At 33.2% G+C, this 23,976-nt stretch overlaps 3 protein-coding genes across 3 annotated transcripts; 2 read left to right on the top strand and 1 right to left on the bottom strand.

Annotated features, from left to right (window-relative positions):
• Positions 1–431: 431 nt before the first annotated feature.
• On the bottom strand, positions 432–15,283 carry LOC116771988 (meiosis regulator and mRNA stability factor 1). The gene is made up of 17 exons (XM_061521191.1): positions 14,872–15,283; positions 14,587–14,744; positions 14,129–14,272; positions 13,289–13,449; positions 12,586–12,703; positions 11,893–12,077; positions 9,397–9,538; positions 8,832–8,988; positions 8,167–8,351; positions 7,117–7,700; positions 6,766–6,935; positions 6,244–6,376; positions 5,224–5,329; positions 4,134–5,157; positions 3,730–3,887; positions 2,972–3,071; positions 432–2,719 (listed from the first exon to the last, which is right to left on the bottom strand). Exons 1-17 carry the CDS (start codon positions 15,017–15,019, stop codon positions 2,682–2,684), a joined length of 3,711 nt encoding a protein of 1,236 aa, XP_061377175.1. The 5' UTR covers positions 15,020–15,283; the 3' UTR covers positions 432–2,681.
• A 323-nt stretch (positions 15,284–15,606) lies between these two features.
• LOC116774714 (26S proteasome non-ATPase regulatory subunit 12) lies at positions 15,607–18,868 on the top strand. The gene is made up of 9 exons (XM_061521330.1): positions 15,607–15,763; positions 15,855–15,916; positions 16,021–16,137; positions 16,305–16,417; positions 16,523–16,901; positions 17,118–17,341; positions 17,657–17,813; positions 18,088–18,251; positions 18,539–18,868. Exons 2-9 carry the CDS (start codon positions 15,857–15,859, stop codon positions 18,675–18,677), a joined length of 1,353 nt encoding a protein of 450 aa, XP_061377314.1. The 5' UTR covers positions 15,607–15,763; positions 15,855–15,856; the 3' UTR covers positions 18,678–18,868.
• Positions 18,869–20,995: 2,127 nt separating this feature from the next.
• LOC116773432 (uncharacterized) lies at positions 20,996–23,826 on the top strand. Its single transcript, XM_061521267.1, has 9 exons — positions 20,996–21,202; positions 21,299–21,421; positions 21,699–21,806; positions 21,878–22,032; positions 22,564–22,719; positions 22,916–23,022; positions 23,149–23,260; positions 23,325–23,455; positions 23,627–23,826. The coding sequence occupies exons 1-9, from the start codon at positions 21,038–21,040 to the stop codon at positions 23,791–23,793; spliced, it is 1,224 nt and encodes a 407-aa protein (XP_061377251.1). The 5' UTR covers positions 20,996–21,037; the 3' UTR covers positions 23,794–23,826.
• The last annotated feature ends 150 nt before the right edge of the window (positions 23,827–23,976 follow it).

The following is a 23,976-nucleotide window of genomic DNA, read 5'->3' as shown; positions in this document are numbered from 1 at the left end:
GTTATTTTCAAATTTGGTTAGGCAGAGAGAGGAGCTTGGTCGGTGGAGGTGAACGTTTGGCGCACGTTAGATAGAGCCCATTAAACCTACACCTGGGTCGCAAGTCCCAGGCACGGTCGAAGCTGCTCTCCCTGGAACATGACGGAACCGGCACCCGCACGGTGAATCCATGGAATGCTGAGCAGTTTCGTCTCACCTTTTAGATACTCATACTTTAGAAATGTAGGTACTCCTCTAATAGGTGTTATACAATCAAGTATATGTTGCTAAAGACTTAGAAACGATAAAAAATCAATTTTTTGAAACTGAGAAGAATTTATATAGGAATTATATTCAGCATGTAGCTCTGCGTACATTATGAAAACATGAGAGATAATAATAATAAGGTAAAATGTTAATTACCAGAAAAAGGTAGCAATTAAATAAAAATACAATTTTTCAAAAAATAACATTTATCTTCCAACACTACAATCAATTTCATGCAATTATGACAAGATACAGTTTCCAAACATACACCGATCACTAGTTGGAACTAACAAGAAATTAAGGATCACAGAATTACGAAGACGTAGAACATTGAACTAACGCCCTCACTTACTGTATTAGAAATCTTAAAATCTAAGCTTACTATAAAAATTTGTTGTTGGTCACAAAAATAAAAACAATGTTTACTTAAAATACACTTAAGATACCAGCTACAGTCTTGAGAAATTCCATAACATCACCATGCTATAGAAAATAGAATTTCTCTTGTAAATATTTAATGGAATTATAGTCACTTAGATAAAAAAAAACAATAATAATAATACAACAGTAGAATGTGTGCTTAAATAATTTTGTCTTAATGTTGGACAGGTGTTATTTCGTTAAAGGCAGACTGGCAGAGTTACATTACAATAAAACACTACATCATAGCCGGCTAACAGCAGAGATCATTATAAGCCCAACCCGGCACATTTGTGTTCCACATCAATACCACACAACTATACGAATTAATATTACTCGTGTCACAACAGAACGCAACGATTCAATGATTTATGTACAAGATATACATTATTTTTATTACTTTTACAATTAAAATAAAATAAAAAAAAAATTAGTTACACACACATAAGTGGACAAGCGATTCTATTGGTACGAGTTTATCACAGAAATATTTATATTAATTATAAAAATAAAGTTTACTGTTATCATAATTTTAAATACACCTAACAAAACTAACAGTGATACGAGTGTGCGAGCCGTCTGTTCGCCTGACACATACGGCAACGGCTGTCGTTGGAAACAAATTTTTGACTGGCCGTTGTATGATCATAACTTACACTTAAAACTAATTATAATACGACTGAACTATAAAAATATATTAAGATAGAGATATTAATGTGGAATCACGAATCTCACCGCACACGTCCGGAACACACGAGAAGAATTGCACATCGGGCACAAGCGCGTAGTGAAACCAGGAAAAAAAAAATATCAAATATTTTTTTTTTCTCATTAATAATTGACCCTTACATCTTCGTCGAAAAGTAAGAAATCACATAATAATTAAATTTGAATCACGATATAATAAAAGTATAATCTAAATATAATAAATTCGAAATATTGCCATTCATATGACCAAGTGCCTACGACATACATAACACAGTAATAATAACTCAGTCGTCTAAAGCCAGATTACAATATGTATTAGTACAATCGATGGAGATCAATAGCTGAATAGAATTATATAAAATAATAATAAGAATAATAATAATAATATTATGTAACATTTAATCATTATTATTGTACTTTAAATTGGCGTCTGTTAAATGTTGTAAGAACTTTTTATAAAATTATAATGACATAGGCAGTATAGGTTTGATATGTTTCGGTTGAAACTATACAACTACTGGGGATATTTTGTGCAATATACAACCGTGAGAGAAACTTTTATCATATATATATATATAACTATTTACATATAAAGAATTATAATTAAAAAAAATATATTTAAAAGGCAACGGTTGCTTTACATGAAGTATTCTTAGTCAAATGATTAAAAGTTATTTATAAATTTAGTATCAAGGGTTAAAACTATTACAGAATAATATAAAATAAACTATATACATATACATACAGACATTGTGAAGATCAAATGTCTTAAAATCAAATAAATAATTAATTTAAAAAGTTCTTCAAACATTTCACACGCGCAGATCTTAATCTAAACACTTAATAGACACACAAAAATATACTGAATCTAAAACGTTATTGTTATAGACATCACAATCATTAGGACAGGAAACATTTTGGCTTTCAAATAACTCAGACACCGACTAAGTACACATTTATCAAAGTAATATATAGATAAAATATCCATTGAATTTATACATTTCACAACAAAATTATTACAAAAGACAATACTTATTAATTGTCACACTCATTTCTTATTTTATTATATTTAAAAAAAAAATACATTTACACATATTCAACATTTAATAGAAAATACATCATTAAAACCTTTTTATAGAGAACTTTATATATATATACATACATATAAAAGTTTTAATACTCTGTGACAATCGATACTCTGTGGTTTGATATTTAATATACATGAAAAACTTATTCGCCGTATGTCCAAGTACATCATTATGTTCATATATGGCTGTGCTGCATGGAATGATTTGTTCGGTGGGTGTTTACGCTGCATCAAACTGTGCTGCCAGACGGGTGCGACCTGGGAATCATAGCATGTATATATTATACAGATATACATAAAACACAATGAAGGTAATTCCAATCTATTCAGATGTATAGAATGTTGTGCATATTTTTTTCATCTTTTTTTTTTAATTCTGTTTAGTTTCTGCGGAATAACTTCATAGCAAATGTTTTCGTAAGAAGATAATAGATGTCGCTGATAGACAATGATCACCATCCGCGTTGTTTTACCACTGTACGTTCCAAAACTAGTTATATTATATATTACGTCTATTATCGTGGTTGAGTAGAGCGGTCGGTGTTGGTAGGGCGCTGGCCGGCGGCGAACTCCAAATATTCGTCTTCGGAGATTCAAAGACGCGGGATCCCTGATATATATTAAACAATTAATTATTTAATGAAACTATTCATTTTTGGGATTACTAGCAGTATTTCACATCTCGTCTGCCCGCGATCACGGTCGCTGCAAAGTAACCGAAATATCGGGAGTATGTAGTTTTTAAACATAATAAAATACAAGTAGTAACCCGAAAAATATTAGTTTAATTTAAGTGAATACTGACTAATGTCTTAGATCTCATTAAATTAATTATAACTTCAGTCCAGAGACCATTAATATTTTTTAATCTTTTAATTTTTTGCCATTTAAATTATACTAGCCGATCTGACATCTGACAGCTTAACTGTAACAGGCTGGTTATAATTTTTTTTTAATGTTTGATTCATATCAACAGAACTATAAACGAGTAGTTCGTTACGAAGTTTGAAATGGAAGACATTTTAATTGACAAGAATTAACGACGAATTAGGTGCAAATGTATACTTCAAATGACTTTTATATATCAGACTTTAGAAATTACTACAAATGACTAATTAGAAGCTATGTTTGGTTCAAGATATTTTTACATAATACTTATTTAGCACACCCTGTTCCCTGTATATATGAGGTTATGTTATTGAATGTTAGATTACATTTAGTAAATAAGGGCAAATATGCCACTCTTTGTATATGATCAGGTTTGTTACCTTCTGCCCCGGTGGTGTATCGTGAAGTGAGTAATCTTCAGCGCGTAGTGAATACTCCGGTCTGGGTAATGTCACGCCGGCCGAGAGACCCCAGCGGCCATCACTAGTATTGAAAACACTGCGATGCTTACTCAGAAACGTGTTCATAGCATCCATACCTGTTGATTAAATACATTATTACTGGACCATATTTGTAATTATGAATTAAATGTGTTTCAAACGTTTTAACTTTCTTATTCAGCCGATACACATTTAGATATTCGCTCGTATATTTTTATCAATTTAATTACTATTTGAATTTAATGTATGACATTTACACTACGCGAAGGAAATATACTGGGACAGGTTAATGTTAATGTGTACTGAGTGATGCTAATATCGTATGTAACTGTCGTAATACTAACCGAGCTCCGCGTTAGGGAACGACGGGCCGTATCTCTTTGAGTACTCGATGAATATCTCGACTGCCGCCACGTTCCCCGGGTAATCGGACAAGATTTGTGCGACACGCCACACGGTACGCCAGGTGTTAGTCAGGCACACGTGACGCTCCGACACGTCGAGGACACCGGACATCATTAGATTGCTCACGTCCGGCTCGATGCCATACAGCGAGCGGAATGCCGTCATGAAATATTCCTCGGTGGATCCCCTGGCGACGCTGCGGTCGGCCGACAGCACGGCGCACGCTGACAGCGCCGAATTGGCCCATTGAGATGAATCACCGACGTGAATTATATCACCTTCAATGAAACCACCGGCTGCGTATACAAGGGACTCGAGATTAGGAGCGTCTAAGCAATCAGGTAGGGGCGGGGCGCCGAATTGGGCGGCGTAGCGCGAGGGGAAGGTGGTGATCGACACAGGCGCCAGGCTCTTCAATCTCTGCGCCATCACGGCCGTAGCAGTCTGCAGCCCCAGCCGCACGCTCCTCTCACCGGAAGACTCGCAGTACACACTCACGGCTTCCGGTATCAATTCGAACAGTTCCACCAATTTAACACATCCGTAATGCGCAACACGTAACTGCCTCCCGAAGTGCGCGTGATAAGCCGGCACGAAACGCGAAAACTCCATCCTGAGGTTCGGAGTGTAGCAAAGCAGCTCCACCGCTTGCACCGCGAACTGTACAGTTCTCGTTCGTTCTTCCGGCGTCGGGGTTCTCCGTGGGAGTGAGATGGTGCCCTCTGGTGAGACTATGATGCTCTGAGGGGACACCTTCTCCATCAGCTCGTCCATGGTGCACACTCCATAATCGACGGTGCTGAACGGTCTGCCGATGGTCGACTGGTATAACTGCGGCAGATCGTGGATGTGAATGACCCGGCCGGGTTGAGCCTTCAATATTTTCAACAAATCCGACGTCCAACGCCTCCCCTGGGCGGCGGATGAGATCGTTATGACACGATATGATCCTGAGCCCAGAACCTAAAGCATATCATATCATAAAATGATGTGTTACATATTTTTATCACATAGTTGTTATTTACTAACCACGATAGTGTTACCCAGAGCTGATAACAGATCTGGTAGTTTGGTGAAGCCGTAATCAGCCACACGACACTGGCGACCGAAATGATGATGGAACGCGGGTATCAACCTGGACGATAATGACATTTCTCATATAAATGAAGTACATACATACTACGCATTCCGTATAAATGAAATACATACATACTACGCATTCCGTATAAATGAAACACATACATACTACACATTCCGTATAAATGAAACACATACATACTACACATTCCGTAAAAATGAAACACATACATACTACACATTCCGTATAAATGAAACACATACATACTACACATTCCGTATAAATGAAACACACACATACTACACATTCCGTATAAATGAAACACATACATACTACACATTCCGTATAAATGAAACACATACATACTACACATTCCGTATAAATGAAACACATACATACTACACACTCCGTAAAAATGAAACACATACATATTACACATTCCGTATAAATGAGACATACAACTTATAACACAATACTTAGAATATATAGTGAAAATTATTCCTGCATTACTTTATTGTGAAGACCAATTAAGCCTGTTAAGAAATTAATACATTGAACATACAAATTTTAAAAGAGCATATAAATTAATAAATTATTGTTTCACCTTTGTGATACTTTTTGTCAATATATGAATGAGAATTAATGATACGTTTAAAGGAATCTCATTATAAATAAATGATATTTGTGCGTCCATGCCACGTGTCAATAACATTGTCTTCTATATATGTCGTGAAGAAACGATACACGTTACACACGTTCCTCATCACTGCATACTACATTCTGTGCGTTTGAAGTTTTTCATTCGTTAATCATCTATAGTAGATTTATGAAAAAGCATAAACTTGTGAGCTTCGAAACTCGATGTTAGTCTATTGGATTAAAAATTTTGAAAATATGTAATTGCGCTAATATATTGGAACTTGTTTTATGCGCTGGTAGTTTAAACTATAAATTTATTGCAATTTCCTTACTTGCTGAACGGTATTGAACATCTAGGGGCTGTTCTCAACAAATCCACCAACTCTCTCTCAAACAACGCCAGCATCGGTTCCAAGGCGGGCGCTGTACGTGGGCGGTCGCGGTCGCTGCTGCGAGAAGTGTCGCCTGGATAATAATATGTAATTAAAATTATTTATATAGTATCAAATTTTATGTGACATTAAAAACAAAAAAAAAATAGATTTATATGAAAGAAAAAAAAATTATCTATTAAATTATATTAAACAAAATCAGGCTTAGTCAATCTGAGCACTTATTAGAAAATAAGAATTTACATATTACCATATGATGTCTAACGAAGCAGTACAAGTGTATTTATTCTATATTTTCGTCCGACCGGGAATCGAACCCGAGACTAATGTTGTTACCGCTATAACAACACTTGAGCATATTAGAAAAGCTTATTTAATAATTATTTTATATTATTATGGGATAATTGATTGTATATATATAAATATATATATATATATATATATATATATATAAAAACTCACTGATATAGCTGTGCGAGGGCGAGTCAGTGGATGTTTTCCAGGTTAAATGTCTCGAGGGACTGTCTTTAACTTCCAATGTCTGTATACTTCGCAGTAGCAGTTCCAGGGCGACGCCGCGACGATTGTCTGTTACTAACGACGGGAACATTGCCTCGTAGCATTCCACGAAACTGGAAAATTATGTTAATATATATTATATATATATGAATGCTCCTTGATATTATCATAAATTATTTCTCGTTAAGTTAATCGAGTTATTTCTTCCATTTACGGAAGACCAATCTAATAAATATCTTTTTACAAATATAATTATTAAATACAAACTTCTATACAATATCTTATAAGAATTACCTCAACAAGGGCAGTATACCCCCGTGATTCTCCAACAACACTTGAGTATTCTTAGCCAGAACCGCTATGTCCATGTAGACGGGTTGTAAGATACGGCTTCCGTCCTCGTGGCTAGTATTCAGTACAGCGTGTATATGACACTTCCATGGCGCCTCTTCCGTTTCCGTGTTCACGACCGGCGTGTGATCGACCAATTGGACCATACGTCCGAAACCTTCATGGATGACAACCGTATCCTTGACTTTAGCTATGTCTGATGTAGTCAGCGCACAGCAATGCCTACTAGCGTACGCATCTCGCAGTCTCAATAGCGGTAGACTGAAATTTTTCTGGTCTAGGAGTATAGCTCGCAGTCTAGACCTGAGGACGTCTAGATTGGGAGCCGGCGATGGTCTTCCTAGGGATAATTCCAATCGCCTCCCAGCCCAATTGTTGTCCAATCTTCGTTTGTGGACGCGGGCTATAGCTAGACGGGCGTCCCATTCTGATCGTACTACGACCGTGGCCAGAGGACCCTCGCCCGCCGCCCACACTGACACCCGAACCACCGGTACGTACTGATTGAACAGTTTCGTCAGCATTTCCTATAATAATATATCGTTTAGAACATCAATCCAATGTCTTACCAGTTTGGTGATAAATTAGTAATGCTTACTAAAATAACATACACTTTTAAACATACTGACATCACAAAATAAAACTTTCATGCCACGTTTCTTAGATCAACACATATCAAGCTATTATGATAGTTAAAGTTGCTGTAATAGGTACGATATTCTCATGTGTAAGTTAAATCTATGAAAAAATTCATTGAGATCCGTTCAGCAACATTCGCATGAAAGACTGACAAACATCCACAATCCTTCAAGCAAAATCTCCTAAACTGGTTTTGGTAACTTCCCAGTGATGCAGATTAAACTATAGAATTACAAATAGGTTATTCAATATTACCTTGTCGTGGGCTAAGGAACAAGATATGAAAATTGTATCTTATTTAAATTCATTTGTCACTAAGGACAGTCGTTAATAGTTGTTATTTGCTGTCCATACCTGTAATACTGGTGGTTCATAAGGTGGTAGGTTGGAGACGGTGAGGTCAGTGTCATCCTCGCTGTGCTCGCTGATCGAGGAGTTCCAAGGAGACACTGCTCGGCTGTGACTGTGACTATGACTGTTCTCACGGCGGTCATCACTGTTGGTGGATGAGCAACCAGACCTGTCCAGGCTGGCTGACCCTGGAGATACGGAAGACGAGATGGTATTAGAAGCTAAGACACATGTGGCCGGGTGTCAATATATGATGGAAATGTGAGTATGTGGTGTCATACAGTAAATGTGGAGCAACTTATTGCTATATATAGTATTTGGGCCTCAGTAATAACCACAGTAATTAACTACAAACGTGAAAGACAAGAAGATGAGGGAGAATTGTGAATTAGTTATGAATTAGACGGTGAATATTAAAATAATATTACATATACACACTCGACTCTACTTATGTTATTAGTTGATCTTGTTAAGATCAACTTGATGGGCCAATAGTTCCTAGTAAACAGTTATTTACTCGGAGCGTGACCTGGCCTGGTTATTTACACATATTATATGTCTGTTGTCAACACCAACTCCAATAACAACAGTTATATAAGGACAAAATTACAATCAGAACTATCAACTTATTCACTTGATTTTATTTGGTATATTCAAGTTAATCTAACCATGAGTTCCTCTAATCTTGCGCGGTTTTGGTGCTGGTGGTGGGCAGAACTGCAGTGGTGGTGGTGTTGGGGCTGGCAGCTGCTGCAGCGCCAGAGCCCAGTCGCTAGAAGCGCTGCGGGGAGGCTCGGACGGAGGGGGAGGGGGAGGAGGCTGGGGCTGGAAGGTAACATGCATATGATTAAGAATATTAAGAAAAATTATCTAAATACTTTTATATGTGAAAAATACAGTATTTAGGAGCGATTTAAACATCTTAATGAAGTAATGGATACTTAAAATCGAATATGGTTCGACTTATCATATTTCATGATGTATGTTAAGTGCAATTAGGTATTGATTAAAATGCTTAGTATCTGATTAATAAATTCTTACAATAAAGTGTCATTGAGGTCAACAGCTGATATTCATTGTGCCAAAGTATAATGTATTGTACATAATAATGTTAGTTCGCTCACACTAAGTCTGAATCGTTGCAAATAAATATCGACAGTTAAAAGTTGCTATTGAATGAAGATGAGAAAGGTCTCGATGCAAACATGTGGTAAAGTAAATGTTGGAACCAACCTGAACGACAGGTGCAACAAACTGCGGCCTCTGGCCGGTGCTGTAACCCTCGTCGCTGGAATACGTCGATTGGAACGTTCGAGCGTAACGCGTACTAATTTTACGACCGAAAACGTCCTCGCCGTCCATACGTTTTAGAGCTCTGAAATAAAATATGTAATAATCTATATAACTCACAATAAAAACAACTAAGTTTATATTATTGGTGATAATTGTATTAAAATTTGAATAGAAAATCTACAATGAGTACAATCGACACTGACAGAATTTGAACTTACGACTGCGGGAATATATCTTTATAGTCGCGTCAAAAACTGAGCTAACAGGCCATAGTACTGAACGGCAAATGAAGCTATAAATTCTACTGTTTTCAGTTTATTTTACTATGTGTATGTTTCAACTTAAATTGGTCATATGGTTTGCAATGATGGTATTTAAAAATTAACTATTGGTATATAACATCAGGGCTTCTGTTTAAAATTATTTATTATTATCGGAAAAGTATTTTTACTGTAAAGTTTTTATGCAATAATTTTACAAAAAATATAGAAAACGTAAAATAGTAACATGATAGAAGACATTTTTTAAGTCAACACAGAGTATAAAAGATATTTATATTAGAGATTAAAAATATGTATTTAAAAAAAAAACGCCCTTACTCTTTGTTACGAAATGTATTCATTTAACTGACGTTACCTTGATAATTAATAAATGGCATAATGTTTAACCGACATAAAACCGATAACTATTTAATAGAATAATTAAATAAATTTAAAAAAAAAGTTTAATAATGAAGATATTTTTTAATCTGCAGCACCCAATCTCACAAATAAAACTCATATACATAATGATGAAAAATATAGATTTAGGTTTATAACGTAAAACAAAGTATTGCAACATTATCAAGACATCCTTATACAGTTCACTGACGGCGAAACATCCTTCAACAGAGATCATTGAGCCATGAAAATTAATTTGCTCCGATTAATGGCTGTTACTAAAACCGTTTCAATTTAAATAGAATACAATTTTACGAAGCCAACAACGTTTTGACACACATTTATATATAAAAAACGCTACGAAATAAGAGTACGTACGTTATAATTTACGAACATGTAGTTCTAATTTCAAACACTAAGTCGGTTACGCATCACAGAGTATAGAAGTTTCAAACTCACCCCGTTAACAGCATTTTATGCTGTGACAATATACATTTGCTTTCAAAGCTACACTTATAACATTAAATAACTTAAATTAATTATTATATGTATATGATATATTAAATTAAGTGTCCTCGCTCGTGATCGGCGCTGTAATGGCGGTTGGTAATTTTTATAGGATACCGCGATATTAATATTATATGAGGGTAGGTTTTAAATTCTGCTTCACGATTAACGATAAGTCTGTGTTCACATGTCCATAGCATAGGGTATAGGTGTGCTATACTGAAAAATGTATACGTTAAGTGTGATGATGTTAGCTCGTGCTAAGGATACTGAAAGTGTAACGATACTAAATATGAAAAAAATGCTCTCATTTTAAAAATATTAAGTGCTTTCTATATGAAAAGTTACATAAAGTAAAGGCTTATTTCTGAAATTTCATATATAAAAAATATACTTCGACTTTCCCGAAGTTTTTCCAATCATTAGCTCATAAATTATCTAGAAATTGTACCTAAATTATCTAGAAATCTGCTACAAATGTAAAAAAAATTGGTTTTCTTTAAAATTTTACATATTGTGTCATGTTAAATGAGAAAAAGTTTTTAAATCGTAAATATAAATATTGTCGTTAAAACATCTTAGCGCTTCAAACACAAAGTGTTACAAACTTTCTAAAAAAAGAAAGCGTGAAATTTGATATCTTCGCTTTTATGATATCAATACTTATAACCGACATATAAAAAAAAATACAAAATATTATGAACGCTGCTTTATAATAAATATTTTAAGGACTACCCTCTTTTTAATATGCGTATTACGCACTAGAGGCAATCAGCTGGTCGCTGCTAAAGTTCAATGACCCCGATACAAATGTGATTTGTCACGTCATCATATATATTTGAATTTAATAGTTTTTATAATTTAAGGAAATGAATGACGATTACTGAAAAAGATCTCTCAATTATTACTAACAATGATAAAGAATAAAAAGCAACGATTTATAATAAATAGTTTTTCTTTGATAATATATAAAAAAACCAATAAGAAATGGACAATGGTCGTTAAAGTTTTTCGATGTTTTGGACCTAACTCTGATAAATGATAAGAAAATGGTTGCGATGAACAAGGAATCTATATCTTTTCATCAACTTAATTATTCAATACGACTAGATCACACATGTATGTTGAATGTCACTTATATAATAATAAAAAAAAAACAAATTAGTAAAAGCCTGTTGCACACAATTAGCTGTACACTGAATATAAGGCTGGGTACACACTACTCCTGAACAAGTGTTGCAAGTAGCAAATATAGCATCATTAAACTCACCGTGAAGCGTGATCAGGTGTAGGGAACCTGAGGAGAGCCGTCCCAGCGCCAACCCTCATCACCTTGCCCCCACAGTTGTCGGCCAGTCGCAGCAGACGCCTGGAAACCCTCTGCGGCGGCTGGTCCATAGGCAGGTTAATGACCTCCATCTCACGGCTAGGATCCTCTTCCTCCACCCCACTTACCTTTGGTAACAACGCTTCACTATTATCTATTACATTTCCCCAGCGGCAACACCAGCATGTATTTTGTACATTCCTCACATATTGCCTTTTAACATTTCTCACATTTATATGTATTTTCTGTTTGAAAGGTACTTTAAATCCTTTGTTCCACTGTTAACAATATTCAATCAGGTTTCACAGTGACTGATTTATTTATATATTCAACAATGTTACAGTTATGTTGTAAAACAAAGGAATGATAAAAAAAAAAATATTAAACAAAAACTATTAAAAGTATAAAAAAGTAATTTATAAAATAAAATAGTATTCAAAGATTGATTACTTTTAAGTCATTATAAAAGTGTTATTGCTGAAAATTAAATTGCCACAGACAAATGAGATAAATTTGAAAAATACCAAACAATAAATTTCACACAATAAATTAAAAGACTAAGAACATAATGACTATGTTGTGGTAAAATTAAATGTACATAAAAACTGTTTTCATATAAACAAATAATTTACTTACATTCACATTCCTCGGTATATTCACTGTTAGTTCGTTGTATGAGTAATGAGAGGAGGCGCAGGCTATTAAGGCAGATGAGGTATTCTGTCTATGCACCAATATAACTTCCATACCCTTCCTGAATAAAAATATATTATTACACATATTAGTACAGTGTACTTAAAGTAACAAGTTTATAGAAGGCAACGAATAGTATGCATAAAATATTACGATACCATTTCAGACATGACTTGGTCACGTAAAAAATATTTAATTGTGAATATTTATAATGATTTGAGAGGTAATGATTAATTTAAATGTACAACAAATGTTTAGAAACTAAAACTTAAGATAAATTGATATTACATTAATTAAATTCTTCATGAATTCAAGAAACTAGTATTTAACTTATTATTTAACATTTCATTGGATCGAATAACAGAAAAACCAAGGTGATATTTTTTTTTTGTAGAAACAAAAAATGCAACTGTTAATTTTTTTTTCTTTTCCATGTACTTGAAATTTCAATTAGGAGTTAATTGATTAAGTAATGAAGTACTATTAAAAACAGCATTTATATGAACGCCACACACTTTCTTAATTCTGCATATTCATGTAACAATATGTAGTGCGTATATAATGTTATTTAAAATATAGTATGAAAATATTACACTCATTCTATTGACAGTGGCCTATATATTAGTTGAAGAATATTGAATCAAACCTATGTCTGAAATCGCTGAGATCCGCTGCAAAATTGATGTCTCCCGATATAAGCAATAGGGCTGCCGGACTTGAGTGAAGCTCTCCGAAGCGACGCATACATTGTCTTAGCTTCTCATCGGCAGCGTTCTTCTGAGTACCACATACGTGGATCAGACTTACCTGGTGTAACATAAAAGATATAATTATGTGACAGATATGCTATCTTATGCAAAAATTTGTAGTTTAATCAATTAATCATCGTTATCACTGTTTTGTTTAATATGAAGAATAAATAATATTTTAAATGTCAAGGTACTGCCCAATAGAATTATTATATAATAAAATAATAAAAAATTTTACATCCAAACCACTGTGATGAAGTAACACTTCTATTATGCAATAATATGATGTAAGGAAATAATTTCTTAAACAACATTGTAAAGAGAGTTAATAAGTGTAGAGTAAAAAATTTTTTTTCTTATAATAATAAATTTTTAACACAAAATAAAATACTCATTTATAACAATACTATGTTATTACTCCAAATATAAATAATAATGGAATATATGTGAACAATAATTTTCTAATATTATGAGTATTCGTATTAACAGTTTGTTATAAGAAAAAGCAAGTCAGTAAAGTTCTTTAACATTTTTACTTAATAAGACAAAATATTATAACTAAATAATGTAATAAAAAAAATTTAATTTCATCAATAATTCATTTTCAAATAAATTTATCCAAAAATATAAGATTAAAATCATTATATTTTTGTCTTATTCACAAATAGAACCTAGAATGGAACTTCAAAAAGATATATAAAACAATTATCTCATATAACAAATGACTTGCTACATACTTGAGCATCATTCAGTTCCTGAAGCTTTTGGGGAGTTTCCTTTCTCACATCACACACAACTACAAAATCGGCTTCCCGTCGGCCTGTGAGGAACTTAGATCTGATCGCTGCTACTACATTAATCGCTGAACAGCCTCTGGGCACCTATAGGAAGTCATTGCAATTTCATAATAAGGTAAAATAGATAACAATTCCTTTTTTATATGAGAATTTTAACTTGAATTACAATTTTCTATAATGTTAGCAACCATGGTCACTTGATGAATTCTTAGTACTGCATAATATATTTCATATTGATTTAATAAGAACATATAACAAAATTACTAGTATGATTGTTCTTTATTAGAATTGCAGGTAAGTGTGCTATTGTTGCATTATAACAAAGTATTATGTAAAAAAATATCTTAATCCAGCTTGTGCATTTCCAAATGAAAAATCTAAATTTGAAATCTACATACCGGACAATTCTCTATATCCCAAAATATTCCAATAGGCACATTAACAGATGCCCTCGGTTTGTGACGAAAACGTGATCTTATTCTCGTCCTTTCAACTGGAATGGTCCCATCTTCTAATGAACTATGGCTTAAATCATCTGACGACTCATCTTCTACATCTAACAACAAAAGATATCTTTAGCATCAATCTGTATAAACATGCAGAAACAATATATTCACTACTTCAAATAAATAAAGCTAAAAGATTTTGAATAAGACAACATATGTTAGTTGCATAATGCTGACCTGTTAGCCATAAACGAGGAGGTAATGGTATTTTCATGGCAGGGCTAGTAATATTGGTGGCTAGACCCTGAACGGAATGACTTCTTGCACTTTTATTTCTCACATAAATGTCTACACCTCTCGTTGGATACATTTTGCTCATTGTCATGATTTAACACAAATGATGCAAAATTTACTCTTATAGATAAATGTTAACAAAAGCCACAACCAAATCTAGGCTTCTTGTTTACTGGATGGTAATAAGTACATCAAGCACGAAAACTTATAATAAATACTTAGATCACTACATAAAAAGCTTAAACCTTAACGATTTGCGTCTAATAAAACAATTATATACAAAATGTAAAAACAAATTAACACTTTGCTCGTTGCTACGCCATTTTCAATACACAGAACACAGATAATTTACAAAACACACTTCCTAGATTTTAATCAATCATACGACATATACACTTTCATCAGTCACGACGTCACAGATTAAATATTGTAACTCTTTAAGTCACATTTTATATTTGATTTTCAAGTTTTTATTGAATTTTATATTTAATATTTTGAATTTTTATATGTTTATAATGATTATAGTATACGATTTATTTAACACTCTCTTAATTAAATTCAAATTAATATTTTAACTTAACAATTGCTTAATTCTCCTTCATTTCTTTTTTCTGTTTTATTTCATTAATTCTTGGTTAGGTAGGCAAGGTCTTAGGTTTTCTTTTACCTATACGACAAAATTCATAATATGAATAATTAACTACAACTGTCGTCTATATCTGTCAGGTGTCATCAGTAGTGAGCTTGCATTTACACGGGATAAAAATTACACAAAAGTAAAGTTGTAAACTGCTTAATAGCGAATTATTCAGCGGAAAAATATTTAAAAACAACAGTTAGTATTATTTCTAGGCTAACAATAATTATTAAATTTAAGAAGTCTTTATAAATTCAACTTTATATCGAATCAATTAAAAATATTTCAGATATGGCTTCAAACGGTGATATTGAAAGTCTAGATGCTAGCGGCAAAATCATTAAAATGGAAGTAAGTGTTTGCTTTCTACTGTTTTGTAAATTAAAATAGGTTACACGTGCTTACTCGTAAAATCGCAAATTTACTATGTACTTACCAATGAATTTCTTTTTTAGGTGGACTACAGTGCCACTTGCGATGAGAAAATACCATTATGGAAATCCTGGGCTTCTAATGGAAAAGTGCAGGAGGCTATAGATCAGCTACTGGCTTTGGAAAAACAAACAAGGACTGTAAGTTTGGAATAATGACAGTAACAGCTAAAACCATGTTTTTAATACTATAAAATGGTCATGAATATACTGTGGTAGTATTCAAAGTGTAAAAATAATTTAATACCACAGGAAAAAATATTTGTTAGATCTAAAGCTGTAACAATGAAATATTTGACTCTTTCCAGGCTGCTGATATGGCCTCCACTGCAAGGATTCTGGTCACAATAGTACAGATCTGTTTCGAGGCCAAGAACTGGACTGCTCTTAATGATCACATCATTCTTCTTTCAAAGAGAAGGTGTTACTTGAATTAAAATTATATACTTAGACTTATACAACTTAGTTTACTAATAACCTTATCTAAAATATTGTGTATATTTCTAAGTTAATTATTATATTCTAGGTCACAGTTAAAACAAGCTGTTGTGAAAATGGTTCAAGAATGCTATACATATGTAAACAAGACCCCGGATAAAGAGACTAAAATAAAACTCATAGAAACCCTCAGAACTATAACGGAAGGAAAAATCTATGTAGAAGTGGAAAGGGCCCGTCTGACTCATATCTTGGCCAAAATGCGCGAAGAAGAAAACAATATAGCAGAAGCTGCAAAGATAATACAAGAATTACAAGTTGAAACTTACGGCTCTATGGATAAGAGAGAGAAAGTAGAGCTTATATTGGAGCAGATGAGGCTGTGTCTAGCCATCAAAGATTATATCCGTACACAGATTATCTCAAAGAAGATAAACACAAAATTCTTTGAGGAAGATGATACTCAGGTAAAGTTATGTATGATTTTAATGAATCTAGGTTTTTCGGATACTACATTTTCATTTTATATCTGAGCACACCAGAAATAAAATAAAATTATGTAACCAGATATATGATAAAATATTTTTGGACAAATTACATACAATACAAAATTCAATTCAAATCTTTTGTATGAAACAATTTTCAGAATGTTTTGTGTAAGAATCATGTTATTCATTTAACAGGAGCTAAAAGAGAAATTCTACCGACTCATGATAGCTGTTGATCAACAAAATGGTCAATATCTCTCAGTGTGCCGTCATTTCCGAGCTCTCGGACAAGCTGGCGGGGCAGATGCTCTGATTGGTAGTGTGGTGTTCCTTATATTGGCACCATATGACAATGAACAGGCCGATCTTACTCATAGACTCAATGAGGACAAAGATTTGGATAAACTGCCCGAGTATAAGTATGGTTAAAAGCATTCTCACTACATATAACTGGCCTTAATATTGAATTATTTCTAAAGCATCTTTATGAATATTAATCTTTATTAACTTATCAGCTATATTTAACAAATGATTATGTCAAAATTAAGGCTTCCTTAACTCTAAATATTTTGGAACAACCAAGAGCTTTATATTCTATTGCATGTCAAATCAAATGATAACAAATTATATAAAGGAAATTTTATTTTTTACATAATTTTTGTGGAATGAATTTAAGCTTTACATAATCCTTGTACTAAATATTTGTTGTTTACTCAATCTTATATTTTTTCTAGACAACTTCTCGGTTTATTCATAACTCCGGAGATCATAAGATGGAATACATTATGCTCCACCTATGAGAAGATGCTGAGGACAACTCCCTTCTTCCAGAGCAATGATGAGAAAGGTCAAGAGCGTTGGAATGACCTCAAGAATAGAGTTGTCGAACATGTAAGACCTTTATAAACATTAGATATTTGTTAATGTTAAACTGCATCTGAGTTCAATGACATTAAGTTATAATACAACTCTCACAAAACATACAGATATTGAAAACTTGGAAGTTGAATAGGGATTTCTTAGTTTAAATTAAATTGTAGGGTTGTCACAAAAATTTCAAGCACTCAAAAAAGAAACTATTTGTTCTAATTGTTATACACAAGATATGGAACCCTGAAATTTATACTCAATTTAAAAGTTTAATTATAATTAATGTTTATTTCAGAATATCCGCATCATGTCAATGTACTACACTCGTATAACGATCCAACGTATGAGTGAGCTTCTCGGTCTTAGCGTCACTGAGACGGAGGACGCCTTGAGTCAATTAGTGGTGAGCGCGGTGGTGAAAGCCAAGATAGACCGACCAGCCGGCGTCGTGCACTTCAGGTACACTTTATAAACCTGTACAGTATGAAGCATGAGAATGTTCATTGTAGATTGTCAGGAATAAATATAAATTTATTTACTAAAATTATGATCTAAAATGTAAATTTTAAAGTCAACAAATATCTATATAAACATGTTTATAATACTTATATAATTATAAAATTAAAACCAATTGTATGATTTTGAGGGTTAACTTCTGAAGCTTATTTTAATACACCAAAACTTAGTCTCGAATTTTTATACATTATAGTTTTAATAAATAAAATACATTTGAATTATATCTTCAGATTAAATATGGACGCGTCCGATCGTTTGAACGAATGGTCCCGCAACTTGAACACGCTGATGCAGCTCGTCAACAAAACAACTCACTTGATCAACAAAGAGGAATGCGTTCACAAACATTTGTTAGCGACGTCCGAATAAATAATTATAAATAATTTTCTAAATATATTTTTATTTTATTTCAACATTGATTCTATTGAGACTCAAAACTAAATTTGTTATTCGTTATATAGACTAATTTGCGTTTCGACACTAAATCGTTTGTGCAAAGAAATATTTTAAAAAGGCAGTGTCATAACAATACGAATAGATAATAAATATTACTTGATTGACAGGTGTTTTATTTGAATGTCAAATGAGGAATTAATTTTTTGGTTAATAATTATTAAAATTTAAAACTTTACGTACGCTCAATGTTAGAAGTGTTACTGTGATGTTAAAACTTTAAAAGTAAAGTAGATAATGACGTGTAAAAGTCTGAATTGTGATCGGGAGAGAGGAACACAAGTTTGGCGGGAGATTTTAGTCGGTGAAGTTAGAAAAACGAATATTACAATAATACTGTAGAGAAATGAGGATTGTTTTCATATTTTCTTTCTCTCTCAGCCAGTTACACTGAGGCTAAGGCAGTTTTGATTTGTTATACTTATAAGGTTGTAGCCTCACATTAAATATAGAACGTTTAATTTTTTCATTCAGGAATCCCCCGACATTAAAAATAACGTACATTAATGAATGGGAAACGTGAAACGCCTATAAACAATGACAATGCAAATTTAGAATAAGTATTCATGTCTTCAGCACACTGGTTTTTCGTGTCATGTATTATTACGGGCAAAACGAAAACTTTTCTGCTAAGTATTGTATTCAAACTTGATTTTATTAGAAACGTTTTAGTTATGTTTGATTGTGGTACAAGAAATTTTATATATATTAAAAGCAATTGAAAAGGCCAATGAGCAACTTAAAATAAATTAAACTTATTTAGTTTTTTTTTTTTGAAGGATCTATTTTTAGCAGAAAGTCTGGATATATTCATTATATTACACAATAATTTTTCATCTTAGAAGAATAAGCCTATATTGCAAGTTTTATGTCAATTTCGAAAGCTTTCAAGATACTGTCTCGTATAGCAATATTTTATCATCAGAACTTAAAAATTGGCTAAATTTCTTATTAGTGTTGAATTAAATTTAATATCTTGTTCTAGTGACTACACTACAATTGCCGAGTCACTTGTAGTATAATAAATGTTACGAAAGAAAATATGATAATATTGCAAGCAAATTTAAAATTATGTTTTGTATTTGGTCAATACAGATCACAATATAAAAAATCTAATGATTCATAAGATGATTAAAATTATCTATTTCTGATCTATACTTACCTATTACAAAACAGAAGCAATCTTAGTGTTTGTATTTTAAATATATTTTCTTATGGGCATATTCATTTCAGTCTTATATTAATTACGTGGTCTCATTACATTATAAAACATGAGCCAGAATATTAAAAATTTGGCCTTTGAGCCAGAATATTAAAAATTTCATTAAAAAATAGTATGGGTTATAAAAATTGAGATCACAAATGTTTTTTTGTAGTGCACATCAAAGAGAAGAATTTAATCACTTCAGACAAATAATTCTGGACAAGTTATAAATGAAGTACAAAGGATGTCATAAAAATACATAAAGTTCTAAATGAATTTCAAAGGTTGTAACTAAGTATTCAGGAAAATGTAGTACATTTTACATACAGACAAAAGTAAATTGAAACTTTTGTCCAAATAATCGGATTGACCGAATAGTCTAATGGTACATTCCTTGAAAATATTTAAAATATGTATATTCAAACGCTGGGCCTCGTACCTGTTCATGGAGTCCTGTTTTTAAAAGCATATGAACTTTTAAATGTCACTTTGGGACGTATAAGACGTTGAAGACCTTGGCTTACTTTGAATCTTAGAAGAGACTTTCGAATCCAATTATTATTTTTTTGTGTAAGTTATCACAAAGCAATGCAATCTTAACTACAATTTGAGCAAAATTTTAAAGAGCGAAGTATCCTCAAACATACAGCATTACATTCTAAAAGTTTCAAAAATTTTTTTTTGTTGCTATGATAATACTTAATACAGGAGAGATCGTTTTGTGTCTATTTTTCATCTTCATAGCAATAGTTCGTTCCTCCAAAAACAGTCATATATATTTATAAAATGTTTCCAGTAACTAAATAAAAAGGTAACCATAAAATTTGCTTAAATAATTATCTTACTTAAAATACTTACCTATTACTTTAAAACCACAGGTCAATCAGATAATTTATCTACACATATATGCCTATAATCGTATAAAAAGTATTATTTTTAAATCGGTCATATAAGTTGAGCAAATCATAAAAAGATAAGATAGAAAATGCTACCTAGTGATAATATCGTGTAATTAATAAAGATCACTATTAGTGTGGTTCAACTAAACGTGGGTTGAATTAAAATTAACAAAATGGTGGAAATTTTATGTGCCGTGGTTGTTTCAGTGATATTAGTGTTAATATTTCATTTAATGAACGGGGGCCGTAATCCTCCTATATTCGGTATTTATCAGCAAAGAAATAAAACGTTTTGGTTTAAATATGTTTTAATGTACAGTTATCTTAAAGTGAGACAGGTATGTGAAGTTGTCGTTTCTGGTTCACTTATATCAATGACATTGCTGCTATATTTATTTATAATTAGTATTATAACTACTGAATTGAATTTTTAGTTGATTGTTTATTTGAAACATATAATTTTGGAAGACACAACCAGCGCTGAGAATGGTACAATGCATGTCTGGAAATACCAGGCTAAGTTAGAGCAACTTCACGATCTTGGAGATTTCGCCAAGGTAAGACGGAACCTAAGATAGAATGAAATGAATGTTCAGTATGTTTCACTCATAAATCGACGTCTTTTTAATATTTAAGATAATTCATGCATGAGATATATTACATTATATTCTGTCGGTACTATGGTCTACTACAGTAGACGAGAAGTTTCTAATTGTACTGACATAGACAAGGACTATTCGTTTGTAGGAATATTCTTTTTTTATATAATATTTAACTGTTGGCAAGGTGAAAAAAGGAAATATATATGTGTTTGTGATGATGAATAACTTACAGTCAGTCGACGGCGTCTACTTTAATGGAATGTCAGAAGACGGTGAAGCGATCGTGTGCGGATTAGCGAGGAGACCAAATAGATGTTGTGATGCATTTATTTATTTGAAGGTACTTACTATATTCCAACTTAAGTATATTCTGTTACAAGTCGTTCTAAAGCTGATCTTATCCCTTTATAGATTAAAGACGAGGACCTTCTATTAACACCTTCCCTTCCTGACACATGTCTACAAAAATCGTCTGATGATGGAGAGGGTCACAGTGTACAAGGCATCAGTATCAAAAACTTTATTCCCATGCGAACATGGAACATTTCCTACAACGGTGAAATGAAGTACGTACCTACTATAAACCTTCAGTTTTATTACAAGTATTAAAAATAGGTACCGTAAATAGTTTTTAAAATTAATTTATTCTTGAAACGAATAATGCCTCATCGAATTATCTTGGCAGTTATTTTATCTCATCAACTTTTGTTCAAAACTTTTCATCATCATCATCCTCATCAGCCTATCGGAGCCCACTGCTGAGCAAAGGCCTCTTCTCTCATGGAGAAGGTTAGAGCATTAATCACCTCGCTTGCTCAATATTATAATTTGAAATTATAAGACCAGGTTTTCTCACGATGTTTTCCTTCACCGTCCGTCAGTGGTGTCTAAATACTCTTAGAAAGTACATATGACTCGGAAAAGACCACATTGGTACTTGCCAGGTTTCGAACCCGCGCCCTCACGTATGAGAGGCGAGCCCTTAACCTCCAGGCCGCCACGACTTTTAGATGACAATAATCGTCCTTGATTTTCATATTCTTACACCACATTTGAAATAAACGAACGGATGATTTAATCCCAGAAATAATTATCAGGACGAAATCCAACACTAAAGTGCAAGTTAGCGCCGAGTTGGTTTGGAGCGCGCTGTGGTCTCCTTTCGAATACGACACTCAAATGTCGGCGAGTTGCATGGCCGAGGACATTTCGCGGGAGCCGTGGTCGAGGGACTACTTCAAGTTACTCAAAAAGTATAACACATATGTTAATTTCGCTAAACTATATTGTAGGCAATTGCAAAAACTTCTACAGCGAAACCAGGGACTAAGTTGGCTGCCTAGAGACTAGGTGCATGTATTCAGATATATATCTCTATTTGATTTTCGCCATAGCCTATTCGCTTATTGATTGAAATCGACCCCATAACAATAAGTGCCGTCGTTCCAGACTGCATCAGACGCATTACGAACAAGCGGGTTACATTTCCGGAAATGTTAGAGTCAATGAAAACTCTTACAACATCAACATGCCGTGTGTGAGAGATCGTACTTTTGGTGATTATAAAATTTACGAATAATAATAATATTCGCTATATTTCCTAACCTTAAAGAGATATTCCATGTACATACTTAGGCGATTCAAACTTTTGCTAAGCGCATAGATTCTTTTCCGATTTACAGGTCAATTGAGGGAGTGGCGTAACTTCCACCGTTATGTCTACCATTTTATCTTTTTACAAAATGGCGACTTCATAGCTGTGGGCACTGTGTCTCAGCCTTCAGTTTTATCGCAGTGAGTTGATTGCTATAGAAACCTCAATATTTACGGCTTTCCTTAAACAGTTCTTATATTTCAGTCTGACCATTGGTTACGTCTGTGTCAAAGAGAATCAAAGCGTGACCGCTATAAGCGGCTCCGATTTCAAGTTGTATCAACACGGAGAAAACCAAGTGATGCCCAACGATTACGGTTTCGTATTCCAAGCTGGTGAGTTAAGAACCTATTTTTATACAAATCGCTCATAGTGGACATATTCTTTGCTAGTGATGTTCGTCCATAGACATTCCGAATTATTATTTATTAATTTTTATACAAATATTTTTTGTAAAAACAGACTTTAGACGTATTAATGTTTTTAATATACATATTATTTAACAGGCGGCGAATCCTACGCGGTGAGAGTGGAAGTGACGGACGAACAAACATTTTATATAGGAAAAGACAGAGAGGCCAAGTTTTACGAGAGGTGGAGTGGAGTCCAAGTTAATGGAGTCAAAGGCTGGGCTTGTGTCGAGTGGCATTACAACAACACGGCGCAGAAGTAAAAATATTCTTATATATATTGGTTTTAATTCATCTTTATAAAATTTGTTAGAAGAAAAATTATACCTGCAATTTAATTTTTATTAAAGGCATACTGGAGTTGTTTAAATTCGAACCTTCGCGTCATGAACATAAGATTAAAATTTGAAAAACATAAACGTCTATTTATCGGAAAATTAAAGACA

The sequence above is a fragment of the Danaus plexippus genome, chromosome 8, assembly GCF_018135715.1.
Source record: "Danaus plexippus chromosome 8, MEX_DaPlex, whole genome shotgun sequence".
Lineage (NCBI taxonomy): Eukaryota > Metazoa > Arthropoda > Insecta > Lepidoptera > Nymphalidae > Danaus > Danaus plexippus.
Note: the sequence above shows the minus strand (reverse complement) of the source record. Positions and strands in the feature narration are given on the sequence as shown.

What these genes read in the sequence shown, in the direction of transcription:
- LOC116771988 (XM_061521191.1), bottom strand. Translation starts at nt 15,019, where the DNA reads ATGACAATGAGCAAAATGTATCCAACGAGAGGTGTAGACATTTATGTG. An exon ending in TCCTCGTTTATGGCTAACAG is followed by an intron (nt 14,745 to 14,871) that starts GTCAGCATTATG and finishes TTTTGTTGTTAG; the next exon opens with ATGTAGAAGATGAGTCGTCA. An exon ending in ATGAACCACCAGTATTACAG is followed by an intron (nt 7,701 to 8,166) that starts GTATGGACAGCA and finishes ATATTATTATAG; the next exon opens with GAAATGCTGACGAAACTGTT.
- LOC116773432 (XM_061521267.1), top strand. Translation starts at nt 21,038, where the DNA reads ATGGTGGAAATTTTATGTGCCGTGGTTGTTTCAGTGATATTAGTGTTA. An exon ending in TCCTACAACGGTGAAATGAA is followed by an intron (nt 22,033 to 22,563) that starts GTACGTACCTAC and finishes AATAATTATCAG; the next exon opens with GACGAAATCCAACACTAAAG. An exon ending in TACTTCAAGTTACTCAAAAA is followed by an intron (nt 22,720 to 22,915) that starts GTATAACACATA and finishes CCGTCGTTCCAG; the next exon opens with ACTGCATCAGACGCATTACG.
- LOC116774714 (XM_061521330.1), top strand. Translation starts at nt 15,857, where the DNA reads ATGGCTTCAAACGGTGATATTGAAAGTCTAGATGCTAGCGGCAAAATC. An exon ending in TGGAAAAACAAACAAGGACT is followed by an intron (nt 16,138 to 16,304) that starts GTAAGTTTGGAA and finishes GACTCTTTCCAG; the next exon opens with GCTGCTGATATGGCCTCCAC. An exon ending in AGAATAGAGTTGTCGAACAT is followed by an intron (nt 17,814 to 18,087) that starts GTAAGACCTTTA and finishes TGTTTATTTCAG; the next exon opens with AATATCCGCATCATGTCAAT.